The 20,545-nt window shown below is 41.4% G+C and overlaps 1 protein-coding gene across 4 annotated transcripts in view; it reads right to left on the bottom strand.

The window, feature by feature from the left end:
* Zeb1 (zinc finger E-box binding homeobox 1) overlaps positions 1–20,545 on the bottom strand; it is a 176,545-nt gene that overhangs the window by 9,756 nt on the left and 146,244 nt on the right. For 2 of the 4 annotated variants that reach the window (XM_038333109.1, XM_038333108.1), the window contains 3 exons: positions 10,109–10,270; positions 5,321–5,523; positions 3,344–3,449 (listed from right to left, as the gene is read on the bottom strand). In XM_038333109.1, coding sequence (XP_038189037.1) covers positions 3,344–3,449; positions 5,321–5,523; positions 10,109–10,270 — 471 coding nt within the window. Of the gene's footprint in view, positions 1–3,343; positions 3,450–5,320; positions 5,524–9,716; positions 9,749–9,801; positions 9,882–10,108; positions 10,271–20,545 lie in introns of those variants that run through there. The other 2 variants (XM_038333110.1, XM_038333111.1) reach the window with 2 other exon arrangements.

Consider the following 20,545-nt stretch of genomic DNA (forward strand, 5'->3'; position numbering starts at 1 on the left):
GCTTATTTGAAGGACCAGATACTAGCATTTCAAGGGATCTAAGAAACCCAGAACTCTTTCAATAGGGTGTGTTTGCATATTTGACCAGTTTCTGCTTAAACTGTTTAGCACAAGGCAGGTGACTCTTGCAGGAATCCTGGGAAGCACAGCCAGGCTGTTTCCCACAGAACGGGTTCAGATTCTGGCTCCATCATACACCACTTCCTTAATCTTTACAAACCTCGGTGCTCTGGCACATGAGCAGATAGACGTACTCTTGCTGGCTGCTATGAAGGTCATGAGATACACAACAGAACTTCCAGCATGCTCCCTACAAACTGCAGTGCTTCATTTAAAAAGCAGTTTTACCAAGGGACAGCCTAAGGGCTGGGCCAGCTTCTCGTTCTCAGGCTCAGGCCTTTTCTTGCTTTTCCTTCTGATACCACACACAAGGCTGATTTTTTTTTCTTTAACAAGCAGACCTTCTCATCCACTACAGACTGTCTTCAGCTTCCTATATACTAAGGAAATCAGGACCCTTCACAATCTTTCTCGGGACAGGGTTCTTAACCCTTACCTCTTACTCTCCTATCTCTGGATGTTCCTCAGTTTATCAAAATTTTGCCAACAGGCTGCTTGGAATAGGATTCAGCGCTGAGAACGCTATCAGATGGCAGTGTACAGTGGCCATGAGATAAAGGGTGTGTGCCAATGCAGCTCTGCTTGACAAGGTCTGCTTGAGATCATCTCCGTCCAACTGCTAATGACTCAATAACAGCCTGAATGAGTCACAGCAGTGTCTCCCCACTAAAGAGACAGGAAGACAGATGTGTGACACCAGAGTGGGGGAGGCCATGGCTCAGAAATGGGGTGCTGCTGACAGAGCTCAGCTGTGTCACGAACTAGCCAAGCAATCTTGGAGAAGTTAGTTAAGCATTATGAGCCTATCTGTCTTTATCATAAAATTTGGGATGTAACAGAATCTACCTTATGGCATTATTTGAGACCTAAGTAAGTGTCAGAACCCTATGTTTCATCATGGTACACAGAATAATTATTCTAAACCAAAGTTACTATGTTGGAACACTGGCTTCTAGCTTCAGATCTTTATTTATGTTTACAGCATGACCCAGTTTACCGTGGTTATGGTTTGCAGCCAGTTCAGCCTGGAGTTCTCTCAGGAAGTGCCGTTACTAAAGCAGAGCTACAGACGGGGTTTTAAGGGCTGAGGAGAGGGGTGGTCACATCTTACGTGAGGGTTTGCAGGCTAGAATACTGAACCCACAGAATGAATATGCCAGTACTCTGTGGGGAGGTTTGTACCTGAGCACGGGTGCTTCTGTCTTACCTGAGTGGAGACATCACAGTCTTATAAGCACAGCTCAGCTCCTAACATAGCAATCTGCCCATTAATGCACATGGGTCTACCCAATAATGCACACGGGTCTGCTCATTAATGCACACGGGTCTACCCAATAATGCACTCGGATCTGCCCATTAGTGCACACGGGTCTACACAATAATGCACACGGGTCTGCCCATTAGTGCACACGGGTCTACCCAATAGTGCAGACGGGTCTGCCCATTAGTTCACACGGGTCTGTCCACTAGTGCACACAGATCTGCCCATTAGTGCACACAGGTCTACACAATAATGCACACGGGTCTGCCCATTAGTTCACACGGGTCTGTCCACTAGTGCACACAGATCTGCCCATTAGTGCACACAGGTCTACACAATAATGCACACGGGTCTGCCCATTAGTGCACACGGGTCTACACAATAGTGCACACGGGTCTGCCCACTAGTGCCCAGGGTGCATAGCTAAAGCTTCATGGTGATGAGAACAAAATAACAATCCAGGTTATCTTAGAAAATGTAACTATGGACTCTGATCTTCAACAAATTTTAAAAGCTAAAGAAAACAACTAAGGAAAGATCACGACAGACGCTTCCTGAGGAGGTGCAGGTCGCTCGTTATCAGGTGCCCTGAACATGAGTGCTCTTCAAGACATCCGAGGGAAGAACTTGAGTTTGGTGGGGGTTTTTGTTTTGTTTTGTTTTAAAGTTTCAATCCATTATTGTCTGTAATTTTGTAAAAATCTAAAGAAAACGGATCCAGCGAGATGACCCTGTGGATGTAAGTCCTTCCCATCAAGCCCCGAACGGTGGAGGGTGAGCCTAGTGCCTCGCAGGCTATGCTGCTGTCATGGTGCGGCTTCACAGCAATGGGAACCCTAACTGAGACACTGATGGAGACAGGGCTGTGGTCACCACGCAGGGTTTCCCCACTAATTTCAATGTCCTGCTCTGGACCAGGGTTTTGATCTCGGGAATAAGCTGTGCACTCCAACTTTGCTCCATTAAGAGAGACGATGAATGCTAATATAAAACCACAGCATAAATCTCCATCAAGTGTATCTTATTTTTGTTCTTTAACCCCAATTTAACCCAAATTTTAACCCTAAACTTCATGTTTAGCTAACATTTCAAATCATCTCTAGTAAGAAGGCAGATTATATATGAGTGAGCCCTACTGCATAGCACAGGGTTAAGGAATAGTTCACTGTACATTAGCACACTGCAGGTTTCAAGAGATACTCTATACATTCTAGAAACATTAATAAATAAATTATAAATAAATAAATATGTAAAGATAAAAGTTCTCTTTGAGCATCTTGGCTTGAGCACGTTTAAGGAATGACTTTGGCATGTATATTACTGAAGGTTAATTCAATTATTGATACGGTGAAAGTTCCAGAAATGCAATTCCAAAAGACAGAGAACTACCAGCACTCAAATCCACCTGACAACTGCCAGGGAGATCCATCCGTGCATTAACCATCTTAAGGTAGACAATACCAAACACCACGTTCTTACATTTGTTGGCTGATGGTTTTGTCACTAAAATTACTTAATCAAAAACATATCTGAATTCAATCAAAGGAACAGATTTTATAGTGTGATGTGGGATTGTCAAATTTTCTTTATAAGCTCTGTCATTAAATCTAGAAAGCAATACAAAACTGATGTGGAATAGAAAGATAAAGATTCAGGAGAATATGTTTTTCTTTTAAAGTCTAACTTATGCTACTTAAGCTCTCTGGATCCATACTATCTCACCATGAATTTTATTAAGTTTCTTTTTTACTTTTCTCATGTAAAGTCTATCTTCATTTATATTATATTTACATAGGAAAATGGTTTTTGCTGTATTATATACTTTAGAGGTTAGATACTAATGAAATGTCATTCAAATGAAAAGCAGCAAGTAATTCCGCCTCTCCCCCCCCCCCCACCCCGTGGCACCTGTTCTGACATAGCTGTCGCTGTATGGGACGCAGGAAGACAGCACGTACTCACCGCTGTGGATGCGCAAGTGCTCCTTTAGGTGGTGTTTGTATTTGAAAGCTTTTCCACATTCAGTGCACTTGAACTTACGATTACCCGCAGACTGCGTCACGTGTCTCTGCAAGAAAGAACTGGTGTTTTACATCTCATGCTCCAGGTGAGTTTGATGATTTTGTTGCCTGTTACAGGCCTGAAGTCATAGCAGTCACAAATACAGAATATTTCCCAGAAGTAGAGTGGTTTGTGTTTTATTAGGATCTAGGGATGGTCTTGTCTGCACTCTAGATTAAAGTTGGCAAGTTCTCTATAGAGACCTGTCAGTAGAACAAGGACCTCACTGGAGTATCAGGCCCGTTTCAATAGGATGGTACAGCTCTTATGTTTGATGTTTCCAAAACGTGCCTTAATCCGATGATTTTGAAAATACTTTGTTTTCATTTTAGTTTGGTTTATATCAGTTGTGTGTGTTCCCTGATGCTAGGACTTTGTACTCTTCCTTCTTAGGTCCTTATTACTGGGCCTGACATATAACAGAAATGGAAATATGTATCGAGCACAGCGCTTGTATGACATGGAAATGCTCATCCCTTAGCCATAATCCGATTCCAAAGGCCTGAAAGGCCAACATTCCTGAATGGTTTCCAAGACCTCTCAGCCATCCTTCCTCACACTGCCCCCACTCAAGCCCCATCACAGCTCCTTTTAGTTCACACCCACCAGAAAAATCCTCATACAAGTGGCCATCATGGTCACTGCAGACTCTAGGAGTTTGTTTTCATAGTTTTGCTTCAGCTTTGCTGTCTATCTGTTCTTTGGCAAGGGCCCTCACCACTGAGCCAATATGGTCCCAGCTGTAGCAGAGTGGGTCTGCTTTCAAAAGTCACATGGACAGCTCTTTTGCTAAGTTTTGTCTATGCTATGGCTGCACCAGTCTCTAGCACAGAAAGCTCTGTACGGTGCTATTGGTGCTCTCCCTGGTAAGCCTCCTCAGCAAGGTCCAGGAGCACGTGGTCATTTCCCCAGGAACTCCTTCCTTTTCTTCTGCTGCCTCCCGCGCTCAGTGGCTCCTCCCACCCTTTACTGTTGGGTCCTCTCCCGCCTCACTGCTACTCTTCTCTTAGTATCAGATTTTGTGAGTGATGCCAAGGTCCTGAGCAAACAGGCTGACTGTTTCTTCTTTTCCTGTTGACTTTTTTACAGAGGTTATTCATTAGTTTAGCAAAGGCACAAAGACTGTGGGACAATGACTTCTATAAGGCCCCTATACAGAGTTCTCCAAAATGCAGCAGGTCTATGTTCATAATCCTGTGATGAAGGAGCTGGACATGTGCTGAAACTCCAATCTGTGCCCCAGCATCCTGTTAACACTGTTACTCGGCTTGTAAAGTTAATGTCAAATGGGTAGTAGCTTGCTTGCTGGTAGCTGACAGTTCCCAACCAGGACATTGTAAAAAAAGAACAATTACTAAAGATCCTTTGATTTTAATCTTGAATATTAAGCCCACACTTTAAGTGTAATTTATAGTTAAAACACCCAGTTTATACTTCTAGAAAACATACATGGTGACAGAATTAGACTAAGCCATCAAAGTTCTCAAACTCTATGGAGGATGCAGCTTCCCTGACTATTGCAGACAAACTGTAGTATTTTATACTTAGTATAGTCACTACCTCCAGGAAAAATCAAAAAATTGCAGCCTCCCCTTGATTTGGTCAGTGCTGAAATATTGGTTTAAAGACAAATATTTATTTTCCTACACAAAACATGTTGATAAAACACAGCCTGGAGTCTCTCAGACTCAGAGGGATACTTGTTATGGTTTACGCAAAACAAGTTAGGATGGCAAGGCCCTTCCCTGAGAAGAACGCTCACTAACCACCCTCTCATCTCTGTAAGACTGCGCACAGACAGCCTCCGTATACCCACAGGCCTCCTTTCCCAAAGCTCCCTGAGTGTGGGGAGGTGGCTGCCCTGCTCCTTTCACTTACTTGCTCTCTTCCTGACTTGTGTGACGTCATGTGCCGTTCCAGCTGGGTCCTGTATGCAAAGGTGTAACTGCACAGGGAGCAGCTGAAGTTGTCTTCATTCTTCTCATGGCGATACTTAATATGTTCTTTCAGAGAGGTAAAGCGCTTGTAGCCTCTATCACAATATGGGCAGGTGAGCAACTGGGAAAATGCGTCTGGTGTTCCTGCGATGGGAAGAGATACTGTAATTTAAAGCATCCAAGGAATATGGTCAGCTACCACCAACCCGGGCTACATAGCAGCAGTGCTGCTCCCTCTACATCTGCCCTCAAACAATGCACAGTCATTGCCATTTATGAAGGAGAAAGCATGACAATAAATACAGGTTAAGCTGCTTAAAAGTTACACAGAAAGCAAATGATTAACTTAGCATTCAACCACAGCTTTCAAATCCCCTGTCTAAGAACCCTAATTCTTTCCTTTTTTGTGTTTGGTTAACTGAAGAAATAACAAGTAAAATTAGGAACGAGTTAGAGCGCGCACACACACGCACGCACATTGTATGGGAGCTGTTGTGAAGAGTCTGCTCATGACAATTCCATTGTTTACTTAGCACTAACTCTTTTTCATTTGAAAATAACACCTAAGTTCAGACCATAAAGGGTGTGCAGACTCAGGGAGGTCGTCAGAGCTCCACACTGGAGAATCCTAAATTGGATACATTACCAGTTTATTACTACTCTCAGTAGTTTCCTATTTTTTAAATTTTTTTTAAGAAATTAGTTCATAAGTGACACCTTACTGTAAATATACTCTCTAATTTCTTCAATTTTAAATTCTTCATAGAAAATATGCAACTTAAGGTAGTTTACAATCTTCAGCTGTGTCATTATACACACACTGCTTTACTGGAGCTCGAGTCCATATAAACTAAATGTCTTACTTAAAGACAACTCTAGAGATGAGAGACTGAAGCCTGAACTCTAAATGACTAGTCAAGTATGTTGAAATATCTACAAATATATGAATAAACATCAAATAACCAGAGCTCCTAAGTTCACAATGGCATCCTTAGCTGCTAGCTAACAAGGCCACTTGATCCAGAGAGTTTAGTTAGGTACCATTCTTATGAAGACTCTTCTTTTGGAGAAAGCCATATTTTATTTTGCATAAGACAATGGGAAACTAGCATTTTGGGACTTCTCCCTTGCCAGGATGCCCAGTGACTCTGACTGATTCTAGAAGTGGTAACACCAAAAGGTGCTCTTGGTGTTTGCTGGCATGGCAATGTCCCACGGTTCATTAACCAAACTGTTCTTCCCCCAGTGCCAGGGAGCTATGCATACTCATTATGTGCGTTTGTCTTCATGATTTGTCTGTACAATTAGTAAGCAAACTGTTCATGGGCTGCTCATGCTATTTGAATAGCAAGTTATTTTCTTAAACCAGTGTATTGGATTCTCTTAAACATGAGGTATGGATTTATTCTTTTTGGTCACTAGCAAAAACAATAAAAAGTAAATGTGAATGTGTTTCAAGAATCACAGAATGAAGGAACAAGGGTGGGTTAATCAAAACTATGGATATATGAAAAAGTCTTGTGGAAAATATAATTTATGAAAGGAGTCTGAATGGGGGTAGTCTGCACAGGTGCACAATGCTTCCTCAGAAGACATGGACATTAAATAAACCATAGTGCTAGGTGTTGATGCATTATTGGTCTGGGAGACCTCAGGAGCCCCAAATACAGGTTATTGCCATTATTCTTGTTGCCCAACAGAACTAGATGGTAAAACCCTATTCCTGAAGACATCACACACCTTGGTTTCAGGACATATGGAAATCAATCTCAAACTTACTTGGAAACTTCCTGTAGGCTAGCTAGCTATTATAGTTCTGGAAGGGGCTACTATGTAGGGGTCACTAGAGAGGGAAAGCTGTTGTCAGTCAACTCACCCCCTGGTAGAACCTACATATTATAATACTGAACAGCCTGGAACAATGTGCCCACTGGAGAAATAGTGGCATGACTGCTTTGGGGATAATCAATAGCTTTCTGAGGCCTTATCCATAGGAGGGAATTCATGTCTAATACTGATAAGCTGGTCAAAGTCTGTGGCTGGGGAGGTCATGGGTACTAGGTGGGAACCTACCATCACTACTTTGCTAAATGGGCATGCTTGTCAAGCAGCCTTCTGAGTATTTCTGCCTATACCACCAATTAGTGCTGCTTTCAACCTTTGCTGGAAAAGCTGCTTTTTGTAGCAGACAGCAGTAAATGCAGAGACTCACAACCAGTCAAAGTGCTGAGAATAAGTGAGTTACACACTCAACCTGAAACAGTACATTAATATCAGGCCTCCTGAAGGGCATGGAACAGTGTGGAGAGGAAGACTGAGGAATCTACGCAGTGCAGACAGGAAGGCGTGATGTCAAATGCTGTCTTCTGGTATGACATGGTCACTGCTCTCATTACATCACAGTGGTTTATATACATACTTGATGTGGGAATCCCCTCAGTGTGTTGCTTGTATTGGTTAATGAATAAAAAAACTGCCTTGGCCTGATAGGGCAGAACTTAGGTAGGCGGAGAAGACAGAACTGAATTCTGGGAGGAAGAAAGCAGAGTCAGAGAGACGCCATGGATCTGCGGCCAGAGTTAAGACATGCTGCCAAAACTTAGTCGGTAAGCCACTGCCACGTGGTGATAAACAGATTAACAGAAATGGGTTAAACTAAGATGTAAGAGTTAGCTGATAAGAAGTTAGAGCTAGTGGGCCAAGCAGTGATTTAATTAATACAGTTTCTGTGTGGTTATTCTGCGGCTAAGCTAGCCGGGTGGCTGGGATGATCAAGTGGCCCGTTTCCCTGCTACACATACTCTATAATTCAAATATATACGTGTATATATATATATATATATATATATATACACGTATATATTTGGTTGTTTATATACATACTCTATAATTCAAATATATACATATATATATATAAATATACGTATATATTTGGTTGTTTATATACATACTCTATAATTCAAATACTTTACTAATTCAGAGTAGTTAGCACCCCCACCTGTGACCTTTTACCAGGTTTACTGGCAACAACAAGGCTCATAAGGATGAACATACTAGGCTGATTTATTATTTATGGAACAAATCTGTATATTTGTGTTTTTCTTTCATTGAGGCTTTTTCAAATTATTTGTTATATAAAAGTTTTACATATATTCAAATAGGTTTAACTTTTTTTCTGTTTCTCTTTAATTTCTATTATAACCTCCTGCATCTTGGAGTGAAATGCAAACATATTAGAAACAAACAGTCAGGAATTGAAAGCAGAAAGAGTCTTCCAGTATTACGACAAGAGGGACCTAACAGAGGACAGAACACTAGTTATTCAACTGAATCACAGAGACCCTTGAGTTGGCATTTACCTTCTGCATTCTGGCATTTACCTGTTTAGCAAGGTAGAGGAGCAGTCCCTGAAAACCCTACGTTTACTTCCCTTATCACAGATTTCATTACAGAAAATCCTGTCCATTCTAGACTGAACCAAATATTTCTTCTCATCACACCCTCCCCCCAACAGGATCTTATACAGTCTGGCTTTGAGCTCATGATACCCTTAGCTCAGCTGCCCTCATGCTGGGGTTCCATGTGCACACTACCACACTTGCTTTTTTCTCTGTTCTTTTCTTAGAGTTATTGTGATTTAACAAAGATACAGATGACTCTTGATTCAACAAAAGATACAAGTTTTTACACTTGATTATAGCATCTATTTTTTTCTTCATTGTTTTTAGATAAGCTCTCATGTAGCTCAGGTTGGCTCATGTAGCTTGGGTTGGCCTCCAGCTTACTATGCAGTTAAGGACGGCCCTGAATTTCTGATCTCCCTGCCTCCATCTCCTAAGTGTGGCATTAAATGTGTGTGCCACTACACTTGGTTTATTTAATGCTAAGGACTGAACTCAAGCCTTGGTGCATGTTAGGCAAGTGATCTACCAACTGAGCTATGTCTTGGCTCCATTTTCTTTTTTCATGCCATCTTTTCTCAATTTCCTCAAAAAAGTTCAAAGTTGATTGCTTGAATATTAAGCTATATCTATCCAATCAATGGAGAACTCCAGAAAACTGAAGAATTTAGGAAATTAAAACTCGATGAATCCTGGAAAATTGCAAGATCCTTCCAATTCTTGGTACAAATATGACATCCCATCACTTATAGGAACACTTATATGTGATTTGGATTTGGTTATTAGTCTTGGAAGGGCAGATTGGCAACCTGTCTCTGATTAGGAGTTCTGAACATATTCTGAATTGTCCTTTCACCCCTTTACTCCCTGGGAACCCAAACTGACACGGACTAAAGCACACCCCGAGACCTACTACTCCAGTTTGGATGCTCTCACCTGGACACCCATTTCACTTGCTAAAAGAATATTAACAAACAAACGAAAACAACCAAAGGACAGAATGGGTCAAATTCCTCCTCACTTCTGCCAGCAGCTTCTATTTCAATGGGAGGTGATACAGGCACTGAAAAAGTGCCTGATGGCGGGTCAGCGCCTGGCGGGTCAGCGCCTGGCGGGTCAGCGCCTGGCGGGTCAGCGCCTGGCGGGACAGCGCCTGGTGTGCATCCAAAAGCAGCCAACAACTCAATGCTGTACTGATTCTCTTGAGCAGTCATGACTTTTTGGTTCTCATAGTGTTCCCTTCAGTAGAAATATGTGCCTGCAATAGAGTAACAGAAACAACAACCCTTTAACTTGAGAAAGAAAACAGCGTGCTAAGCTGTCCTCACCATTTTCGTCTTGACCACTGGCTTCTGGTGTGCCCTGCCGCTGGTCCTCATCAGGCGCCTCAGGGTAAATGATGGCCGTGTCTTGTTGGTGCAGGAACTCTTCCACATTAGGGTCATGGTTTTGCTCATTTTCTGCATCTGAGTCACACTCATCATCTTTTACTGAAAGAAACATACTCTCTATAAAAAGCTATTCTACCACAAAATTATTTTAATGTTTTTCTAAGAATTTACTTATCTTGACAGAACATACCTGAAAGCTAAAAATGTATTCTACTTATTCTTGCAATCTATTCAGTATTTGCTTTATAGATCTCAAGTAACATAAATATATGAAATTCTCAAAGTCCCTCTTGAGTTCCAGAGCCTAACTTCATTCCACCTCACTAATAGCACAACTCAGAGAAAGTAATGTAGATAACTATTTCTCACTTAATGATAAACCAGGGAAAAATATATCTTATAGTCTAAGTTCACTTCTTAGCTACCTACCATGAAAGTTACCTTGACTCTTCATTCCCACATACCCCAGCCTTTCAATTTAGTTGTGTGATTACCTAGAAAGTCGACTTAGTAATCATCTGTAGCTAGACATCTATTAGGAGCCAAAGGTATCAAATCTATAGAAGTTCTTTTCTAAACAAAGCTTTCCTTATTGGCTTCTCCTCCAATAGTGTTTAGTTTAATCATGGTATTATGGCAGGGACCTTCTTCATGAGTTCAAAGATTTAAGAGACCCCAAATGTGTTCCCTTTGGAATGGTGACCTGGATGCCCTGAGACCTCGAAAGCAGCTATGCTGCTCCATGGTCCCTGTTTCCTCCATGGCTCTAGAGGACATCATCTACTCCATGCTGTGACTAGCGAGTCCACAAGAGTCAAGGCTCTTAAGCTAGACCTCATCTCATATAGACTTCAGGCTAGTTCTGTAAAGTGCCACTTCCTAGTAGACTAAGACTGACCCTGCAAGACTGGATCTTCTTAGGATGGATTCTGTCTAGGACTTGAGAACCAATGATACAATTACAGTTGTCACTAGCTTTTCAGCTTTATTTATTTATTTTGCTTTCAGCTTTTTAATACAGCAATCATTTATCATTTCTTGTACACTGGGAACTGTATCATTTAATCCATGCCAGTCAACACCACATCACCTTAGCTTCTCCTGTATTGTACGATTTCACTCATGTTGGTCACCATCAGACAGTCAGTCATCCTGCAGGAGGATGCCTTGCAAGAGGTAAGCCAGAAACTTCTGGTTACAGTTCCTCAACGGCATCTATGCTTTCTGGTTCTTTTCATGCTTTACTTTCCATAGGATCTTTGGTCTCAATATGAAAAGGGGGAAAAGGTCGCGTTCCTTCTCGTCCATTGCTTTAATGAGGCACCCTTCAAGCACAAAGTTAACCAGAGTGACATATAAGCAAAGCAGATATCCCTGGTTACATGGGTTCTGTGAGGTGTGACGTGTGTGACATGAAGTGTGGGAAGCTGGGAGCTAAAGCCAACTATGTAAAACTACAGATAGAGGAAGGGGTGACATTTTCTTGTGATGTCTTCATGAATTGCATTCCTAATTGCTAGCCAGGAGGCTCCTAGAGGGGACAGAGGCCATTCTCAAACATGGCGTTGGTTGTCAAGGTCAGAATTACAGAACTATCAATACAGATTAAAGGGAGCAGATATTTAACACAAAAGCTAAAAGAGTTCATCCTCAGTATGAAGTTTTCTCCTATGCTGACATCTTCACCTTCCATTTGTGAAGCTTTGTGAACTATTATTACCTATATAGACACCGATGGGATGCTTAGAGCAACGAAGGGTGTTTGGGGTAAGGGGCCCACTGTCTGAAGATGAGGCTTGGCCAATAGTTCTCTTAATGCATCAGCAGCTAAAGGAAGTCAGCTGTAGAAAGAGCAAACAGTGAACTTTGCACAGTGCTTCTGTCTGTAGCTATTCCCTAGTCAAGGGTGTAGCAAAAAGGAAGGTAATCTATAAGTTTCTTTTGGTTTGCTATGTAGCCCTGGCTGGCCCTGACCTAATGTTGGTATCAAAGAGTCATGTCTCCAAAGCTCCACTGTCATCCTTCCCGCCACATTCGCTAGGATCTACTATAAGTTTACTCACTCCTGACTCCACCTCCTGGTCCTGAGAGACCCTGTAGACTAAAAGGAAGGAACAGCAAAGTCCATTTAGGAGCCTCAAGGGTAGTGGTTCTCAACTTGTGGGTCACAACCCATTTGGGGTAGGGGCAGAGAAATGACCCTATCCCAGGGGTGGCCTAAGACCATTGGAAAACAGAATATTTACATTACAATTAATAACAATAGCAACATTAAAGTTGTGAAGTAGCAATGCAATAATTTTAAGGTTGGGGGGGGTCACACAAGGAACTGTGTTAAAGGGATGAGAACAGCTGCTGTAGAGGAACCTTCATTAGGGAGGGCCTGGCATTCTGCAGCTGCTGTGGCTAATACTTTGCTTTCCACACATGTTTTTTTGAAGGGAGAAAATCTATGTGTTAGGACTTTAAACTGAAAGAATGACTTTCACAGTAAAGAACAAACTGAGCTAAAACATTTTGAACCTGGAGCTATGGGTGTCTTGTTTGATAGTATTTTGTATGGATGAGGGAATGGTCCTCTAGCTCTGGTGAAAAAAGCTATATAAATCATCAAAATTATTGTTAAAGGCAACAGACAGCCCTATTTTGTGTTCAACAGCATTACTTTTTTACTCAAAACTAAGACTTTAAATATTTCATATGACATTATTATTTTTCAAATACTATATGTCAAGTTTAAATACCTTATATAATTTGTAAGGTAGCATGACAAATATTTGATAGCAAGCAGATCTGAATACATTATTCATGCAAGTTACACATGGCCAAGGTAAGGGACAAAAAGTAGGCAGTAGGCACAATTCACCATATGTTTCATTATTAATTAATTCTTTGGAATTCAAAGTTTACTTTCATTTGAAGGAAATAGTGACCATGAGTGATAATGCTTACAGATGAACAATATCTACTTTGGTCACTTGCAAGCCACAGATCATTTATAAGATGCCATGGATTGCCCCGAAGATGCATTTTAAAGTTAACAAACATAAAAAATTGAAATAACATGTTAGGAATACCTAACCCAAGGTTGAGTTTATATTTCATGTGTGTGTACTCACAGTGGGCTAATTATAAAATTTGGTACAGAATAGATGTAGAATAAAGACATTATAAATAAATGTCTACATTGGAGCAGGAAGAACTTCCGTTTTCTATATTCAGGTACATTTTAATTATCATAATTTGGAATGTGCATTTACAAAAGATACAGGGTTAAAAAATGAAATGATTTTTAGTTGGAGCAGAGTACACGTCCCAGCTATAATCAGAATATTCACAAAATTATATTAAATAGCACAGTTATTTATACCCTAATTAAATTCCACTGAAGATGTCAGTCAGAAATCCTGATTTTGATTTCTTAAGTTTGCCTGTTGAGAAAAAGAGCACTAACCACACATCTGAACACCCGTTAGAACATTCATCCTCTAAGCTCGTGGATTACAAAGTGGGCCAAGACCTCAACATGTCCTCCTTCTCCAAGTTTGGTTTCTCCTTCACATTTCTTTTGCATTTTTTGAGGAAAAGGCTTTATACCTAGGTTGGCCTTGAACCCCTAGCAATCTTTCTGCTTCAGCCTTGTGAGTGTTGGGATTGCATTATAGGAATGGCCCACCATGCAGAGCCAGCAATTTTTATTTATTAACCTTATTTATTATTCTTAAGGATAGTCATTATATGGAAAGCAGTTAAAATATACATACTTTTCAAACAAACATGAAAATTATGTCGAAAGTTATAGAAAAGTTATGAGATAGTTATGCAAAAGAATTCTCAGTTCGTACTTCCCACTGGCAAAATGACATGACTTACAGAATTATAGGACAGGCACCAAATCTGCTATGTATTTGTAAACCTCCTTCTTTATTGTCTTTATTTCATTATTTCTTTTTAATGTATTTACTTAAAACATCATGGTAATATGCCAACTGTGTAATTGAAAAATGGTTAGTTATTTCTTATGCATGTCTTTTGTTTTTCAATTGAAAAACAAAACAGTGACTACTTACTAACATGAACTCTTATATTAATAGTAAACTTTTGAATATTACTTGTTTTCTATATATAGTCATTATATCTAATTAAAAATCTATCTCTGATTAAATTATGTATTTTCTTCATTTACTCTCCTTCATTGCCTCTTGGTATAAGATGATACTTCAGGATCTATTCCCAGAGTTTTATTTATTACTCATGATTTTATTCTTGGCACTTTTTAAAAAAATTTTATGTTTAATAGACATGTATGGGTGGAGGCCAGAGGTTTGTGTTGACTGTCTTCCTCAGTTCCCTCATTTCCCCTCCCTCCCTCCCTCCCTCCCTCCCTCCCTCCCTCCCTCCCTCCCTCCCTCCCTCCCTCTTTTCCTTGCTTCCTTTTTTCGTTGTTTTTAGACAAAGTTGTGTTTTTTGAGACAGGGTCTTTCACAGAACCCGAGCTCCTCGTTTAGCTGCACCGGCTGCCAGTGAGCTGCAGGGATGTTCTTTCTGCCTGCCCAGTGATGGGATCCCAAGTGCACACTGCCACACCTAGTCTTTGTTTTTTAAACATGGGTTCTGGGCATCTGAACTCAGGACCTCGGCTTCTGGGCAAGTGGACAAGCATGTTCCTAACTAGGGTATCTCCCCAAGCCAGTAACAGGTGTCCTTAGGGCACTTTCACACCAGTGCAGTCTGGTGGTTCCCCCAACTCCTCTTTCCTCCCTACTCTTCCTTTCTCCCGTCTCCCTTCCCTGTCATCTCACATGTGTTCCATTGTCTCCCCATACCCCTTCCTTACAATCGACTTCTTCCTAGTTTTCTACCTCTATCCATGCTCACTCCCACACACATAAACACACACAGAGCTTAGGAGCTGCACGAGTGAGAACAGGTGGACGTTGTCATCCTGAATAGGGCTTATCTGTTCTAATATAGTGTTTTCTACCCATTTTTCTGCAGACTCAATTTTCTTTATGGATGATGTACACCATATTTTCATTTTGCATTTAATTTCCTAATAGACATCTAGGCTGATTCCATCTCTTTGTTATTGCGAATAGGGAAGCAATGAAGATGGAAGTGAAGGTATGTCTGTAGTCACATCAGGATGAGTCCTTTGGCCATATGTCCAGGAGTGGCATAGCTGAATCATATGTAAGTTCTACTTTTGGTTTCTGAGAAGCCTTCACAGTGATTTCTATAGTAGTTGCAGCAATTTACCCTCCCCCACAGCGTGAGGCCTTCCTCTTCACCCATATCGCCAGCACTTGTTACCATTTGCTTCGTGATGATGACTACTCTGACTGCAGTGAGCTGGAGTCCCAACTTAGCTTGAATTTCCCTGATGACCAAGGACAGAAAACACTTTTACAAGGATGTACTGGCCATTTGTTTGTAGTTATTCTTCTGAGAACTGTTTGTTCAATTCATCAGCACCATATGTTTATTGTGTGCCTGTTTAAATTTCTGTAGTTCTTTATAATTTTAGATATTAATCCCTTCTCACAATTATATCTGGCAAATGTTTTTTTCCTGCTGACAGTTTCCTTTGCTTTAAGATCAGAAGTCTCTCCTCTTTCCCTCACTGGGGTGGAAACATGAAGCACTGAGAACAGCTGACTTAGTGCACAGAGAGACTGCGTGACACTGGTGTAAAGCGTGAGCCCATCCATCGCTGCACAACAACAGACCCCAGCAATCTTCTCCTTCCTGCTCTCCACAGGCCCAGCACGATGGGGGACACACAGAGATAGCACTGCAAAGTGTGTGCACCAGAATTCTTCCTCTGGGTCTCACTTCTAGTTCTTGGAATACAAGGGAAATAAAGCAACAAAAATCTATTTGTTTTTTTAAGGTTTATTTCTTTATTATTTATACAGTGTTCTTCCTGCATGTCTGCCTGCAGGCTAGAAGAGGGCACCAGATCTTTTTACAGATGGTTGTGAGCCACCATGTGGTTGATGGGAATTGAACTCAGGACCTTTGGAAGAGCAGGCAATGCTCTTAACCGCTGAGCCATATCTCCAGCCCCCAACAAAATCTATTTGTATACAAAATATTTTTCTTAGAAGACACCAAAGTCCATTCCTTATGATGGTTACTTATATACAAGTTTATAAAGTAACGATGGGCGGGAGATGTGGCTCAACAATGGAACACTTTCCTGGCAAATGTAAGGAAAAAGGAGAGGAGGAGAAACGGTGAACTAAAGGAGTGTCCTGAGGGTTGTCTGCCCAAAGTGAATATATAAACAAGAAAAACTTCTTAGATTAAGGCTTTTCATATAATGAAAACTATAGCCTGGTAAGTAAGTTTTATGTTACTCATGACCAATGAAAAGGAACAGCATACAATACACATAGTAATCAGATGAATCACTAAGAAATTATGGAAAGTGAAAACAAGCTGATTCAAAAGTTTATACTGCATGCGTCTATTTATGTCATTCCTGAAGTGATGGCAAAAATGAACCAGTTAGTGAGGGGATGGGGAGGAGTGAGGAGGAGGAGGTGAGCAGAGTCTTGGGGCTGTGAAATGGTAGCTGGAGAGTGCTGTCTTGATTGTGAGTGTTAAATGTTAGTATTTTGGTTGTGACTTCAATCACAACTTTGAAGAATTGGGGGAAATAAAAAAGAGCACACAGAGTCTCTCTGAATTTTTATGAATCTATAACTTTTTGAAATTTCTACAAATACGTAATTGCATAAAATTAAAGTTCAATTAAAATAGGTCAAACAAAAATATCAGAAACTTACACACACAGCCAAGGAAGTAACAGGTGTTATTTTAGCCATAAAACGATTTCTGGTAAGGAAAACAAAGGTGGCAAAGACAACTCATTTTAATTAAAAGTCCAGAGGTTTGCTGGCAATTGGAGAACAGAGCCTGTCAGAGTCAGGACTTATTATTTAGCACATGTGCTGACCTCTCCAACCTGCATCTGAAATTCATGCTCATCCATCTGTAATCACTGCAGATTGTCACGGGAATGTTTACAGCCATCTCTAAAGGGCAGTGAAGGGCCTGCGTCAGCTTTTCCATACCTGGCCAACAATACTGACCCACTGAGGGGAACCTATGGAGAAAGCAAATGCCAGCAAATTCCTGAATTCAAACTCAAAGTATTGAAACTTTGATTGGTACTAACATATTTCACCATAGTTTTCCAGGCTATTTCTTGTTTTTTGGCACTTTGTATCTTTTAGATCCTAACTCTATTCCAGTATCTGTGGTATAGGCTGAGCATGACCAATCTGAAAATCGAACCCTTCCACCACCCCCACAAAGCAGTTGTGGTACCCTTTGACCTAGTTGGCCACTCCACTTTAGTCTTATGGACAAGAAAGGGCTCAAAGAAGAGAAAACTAACAGTTTCTCTTCCAGGGTCTTTGGCTTCAGCCCTGAGGTAGAGACAATGAAGAAGGTGGCCAAGGAACCGGGAAACTGTGAGTAAGGGGAAAGCTGTCTACTGAATGGCATGAGTCCTCCTCCTTGTCTTCCTATGAGTGAGTGCAGCTGCAGGAACAGAGCCAAGCAGAGTAAAGTCCCAGATCTCTGACTGGATGATTGACAAGGGAGTTTCCAGGGAAGCACAGTTCTGGGGATTGAGCTCATAAGATTGTAGTCAGCTGCTGGGTTAATACCCAAACTGTTCATGTATGACTCTGACCACAGACTTGACACACAAATACAGGCTAGCTCACGACCCACATTCCAGACTGACCACTGGGTAGTATGCACAGGACAGACCCAAACAGCACTGTGACCCATGAGGAAACCAGAGCCTACAGAAACAGTTTGCTACTTACAGCCTACATACAACTGGGTATTTTGCCTGTAAAACCTCACGTCTCAAAATAAATAAATAAAAAGAATCTCATACTACTCAAAAAGCTCAGGATTCAACCAAGAATGATCTGGCATGTGACAAACCAACAAAATGTCAACCAGCATGGGAAAAAAAATAACAAAATCCGCAATGTGGAAAACAGAAGCCATGACTTTCAGTTAAACATTTTAAGGCACGGAGTATCAAAGTGTTTTAAGAAATAAGGACAAATGCCTTTGTAGGAAATGCACAAAGCTCAGTGCACAGAAGAGAACTGTGGTTGGAAAGGCTAGATGGAAGCCTTAGGTTTGTGTGGGGCCTGGAGCAGGAGAAGGCTCTTCACCAGGTCCAGGCTGCTGTGCAGGCTGCTCTACCACTTAGACCATATGATTCAGTAGACCCAATGGTACTTGAGGTATCAGTGGAAGTTGGGGATGCTATTCGGAGCCTTTGGTAGGCCTTTATGAGTGAATCACAGAAGAGACTTTTGGAATTTTGGAGCAAGGCTCTACCATCATCCATATACAACTATTCTTTGAAAAGACAGTTCTTCGCATCCTATTGGGCCTTAGTGGAAGCTAAATGTTTGACAATGGGCCACCAAGCTACCATGCAACCTGAACATCACAGATTGTGTATTATCTGATCCACCAAGTCATGAAGTAGGACATACACAGTAGCTATCTATTATCAAATGGAAGTGGTGTATATGCAAATTGGGCCCAAATAGGTCTTGAAGACACAAGAAAATTACATGAAGAAGTTGCTCAAATGTCCATGGTTTCTACTCCTGTTACAGTGCCATCTGCTGTCAACCTCAATGACTGAGGAAGAGAGGAGTAGGTCTGGTTTATTGATGGCTAGGCACATTATGCAGGCACCACCCAGAAGTGGACAGCTGTAGCATTTCAATCCCTTTCTGGACAACCCAGAAAGACACCAGAGAAATGAAATCTTCACAGTGGACAGAACTTCAGGCAGCACCCAAGATCAGACATTTGGTTTGGAAGGAGAAATGGCCAGATGTGTGATTGTTCACTGATTCGTGGGCTACAGCCAAATGACTGGCTTGAGCATCAGGGACTTGGAAAGAGAATAATAACCCCAGGGGTTATGCATGGGCTCAACAACATGGACCTCCACTCACCAAGGCTGACCTGACTATAGCTGCTACTGAGTGCTAAATCTACCAACAACAGAGACCAACACTGAGCCCCGGATATGGCACCATTCCCTGGGTGACCAGACAGTGACTTGATGGCAGGTTGACTATGTTGAACCATGTACTCCATGGACAGGACAACGTTTTGTCCTTACTTGAGTAGATCATTATTCTGGTTGTGGATTTGCTTTTCCTATACCTAATACTTCTGCCAAAACCACCTTCCATGGACTTACACAATGCCTCATTTACTGACATAATGTGTGGTATTCCACACATTATTGTTTCTGACCAAGGAACCCACTTAATAGCCAGAGAAGTGTGACAATGGATCCCAAATCATGGAATCCACAGGCCTTACCATGCTCCCCACCATCTTGAAGCAGCTGGCCTGATAGAAAGATGGAAAGGTCTATTTCCATCTTTAAAAGACAGTTACAGTCCAAATAGGTGGCAGCAGCGTTCTCCAGAAGGCAGTATATGCTTCGACTCAGTGATCGATACATGTATGCTTTCTCCCATAGCCAGGACCCACAGATCAGGAACCAAAGGGAGGAAAGGGGAATAGTTCCACTTATTATCACCTGTAGTGATCTACCAGGGGAATTTTTGTTTCCTATTCCTGTGACCTTAAGTTCTGCTGGCCTTTTGATCCCAGAGCAGGGAGTGCTCCTATTAAGAGTCACAACAAACTTCCCATTGAACAGGAAGTCAGTCGTCCCCCTGGCCACTTTGGGCTTCTAATGATCTTAAACCCAGGCTAAGAAAGGAATAACAGTGTTAGGAGGGGTGATAGATCGAGATTACCAGGGAAAATTGGATTGCTTCTCTACAACTGAAATAAGACAGACTACGTCTGGAGTGCAGGAGATCCCTTAGGGCATCTCTTGGTGCTACCATGTCCTGTGATTAAAGTCAATGGGAAGCTCCCATAGCCTAATCCAGGCTGGATAACAGAGGGCACAGACCCATCAGGAACAAAGGAATGGGTCCCTCCTCCAGGAAAAGAGTTAAGACCACTGAGCTGATTGCAGAGGCTGGAGGAAATACAGAATTGGTAGTAGAAAACAGCTGTCGTAAATACCAGCTATGACCGTGTGACCTGTTGCAGAAAAAAGGATTATAACTGACACGAGTGTTTCTATCATATTTTGTTAATAATGTGTTTGTACAGATATTTGCATTTTCTTCCCTTAATTTCTTTATCATATGATGTAACATCAAGTAAGAATATCAATGGTTATCATTTTTAAGTTTGAGAAGAATGTACCTCAAGGGACATTGTCACCCATTCTAAATTTATAAATGCATTTGTAATTGTATGAGGGATACTTATATCATGTTT

The sequence above is a fragment of the Arvicola amphibius genome, chromosome 6 (genome assembly GCF_903992535.2).
Source record: "Arvicola amphibius chromosome 6, mArvAmp1.2, whole genome shotgun sequence".
In the NCBI taxonomy this organism is placed as follows: Eukaryota; Metazoa; Chordata; class Mammalia; order Rodentia; family Cricetidae; genus Arvicola; species Arvicola amphibius.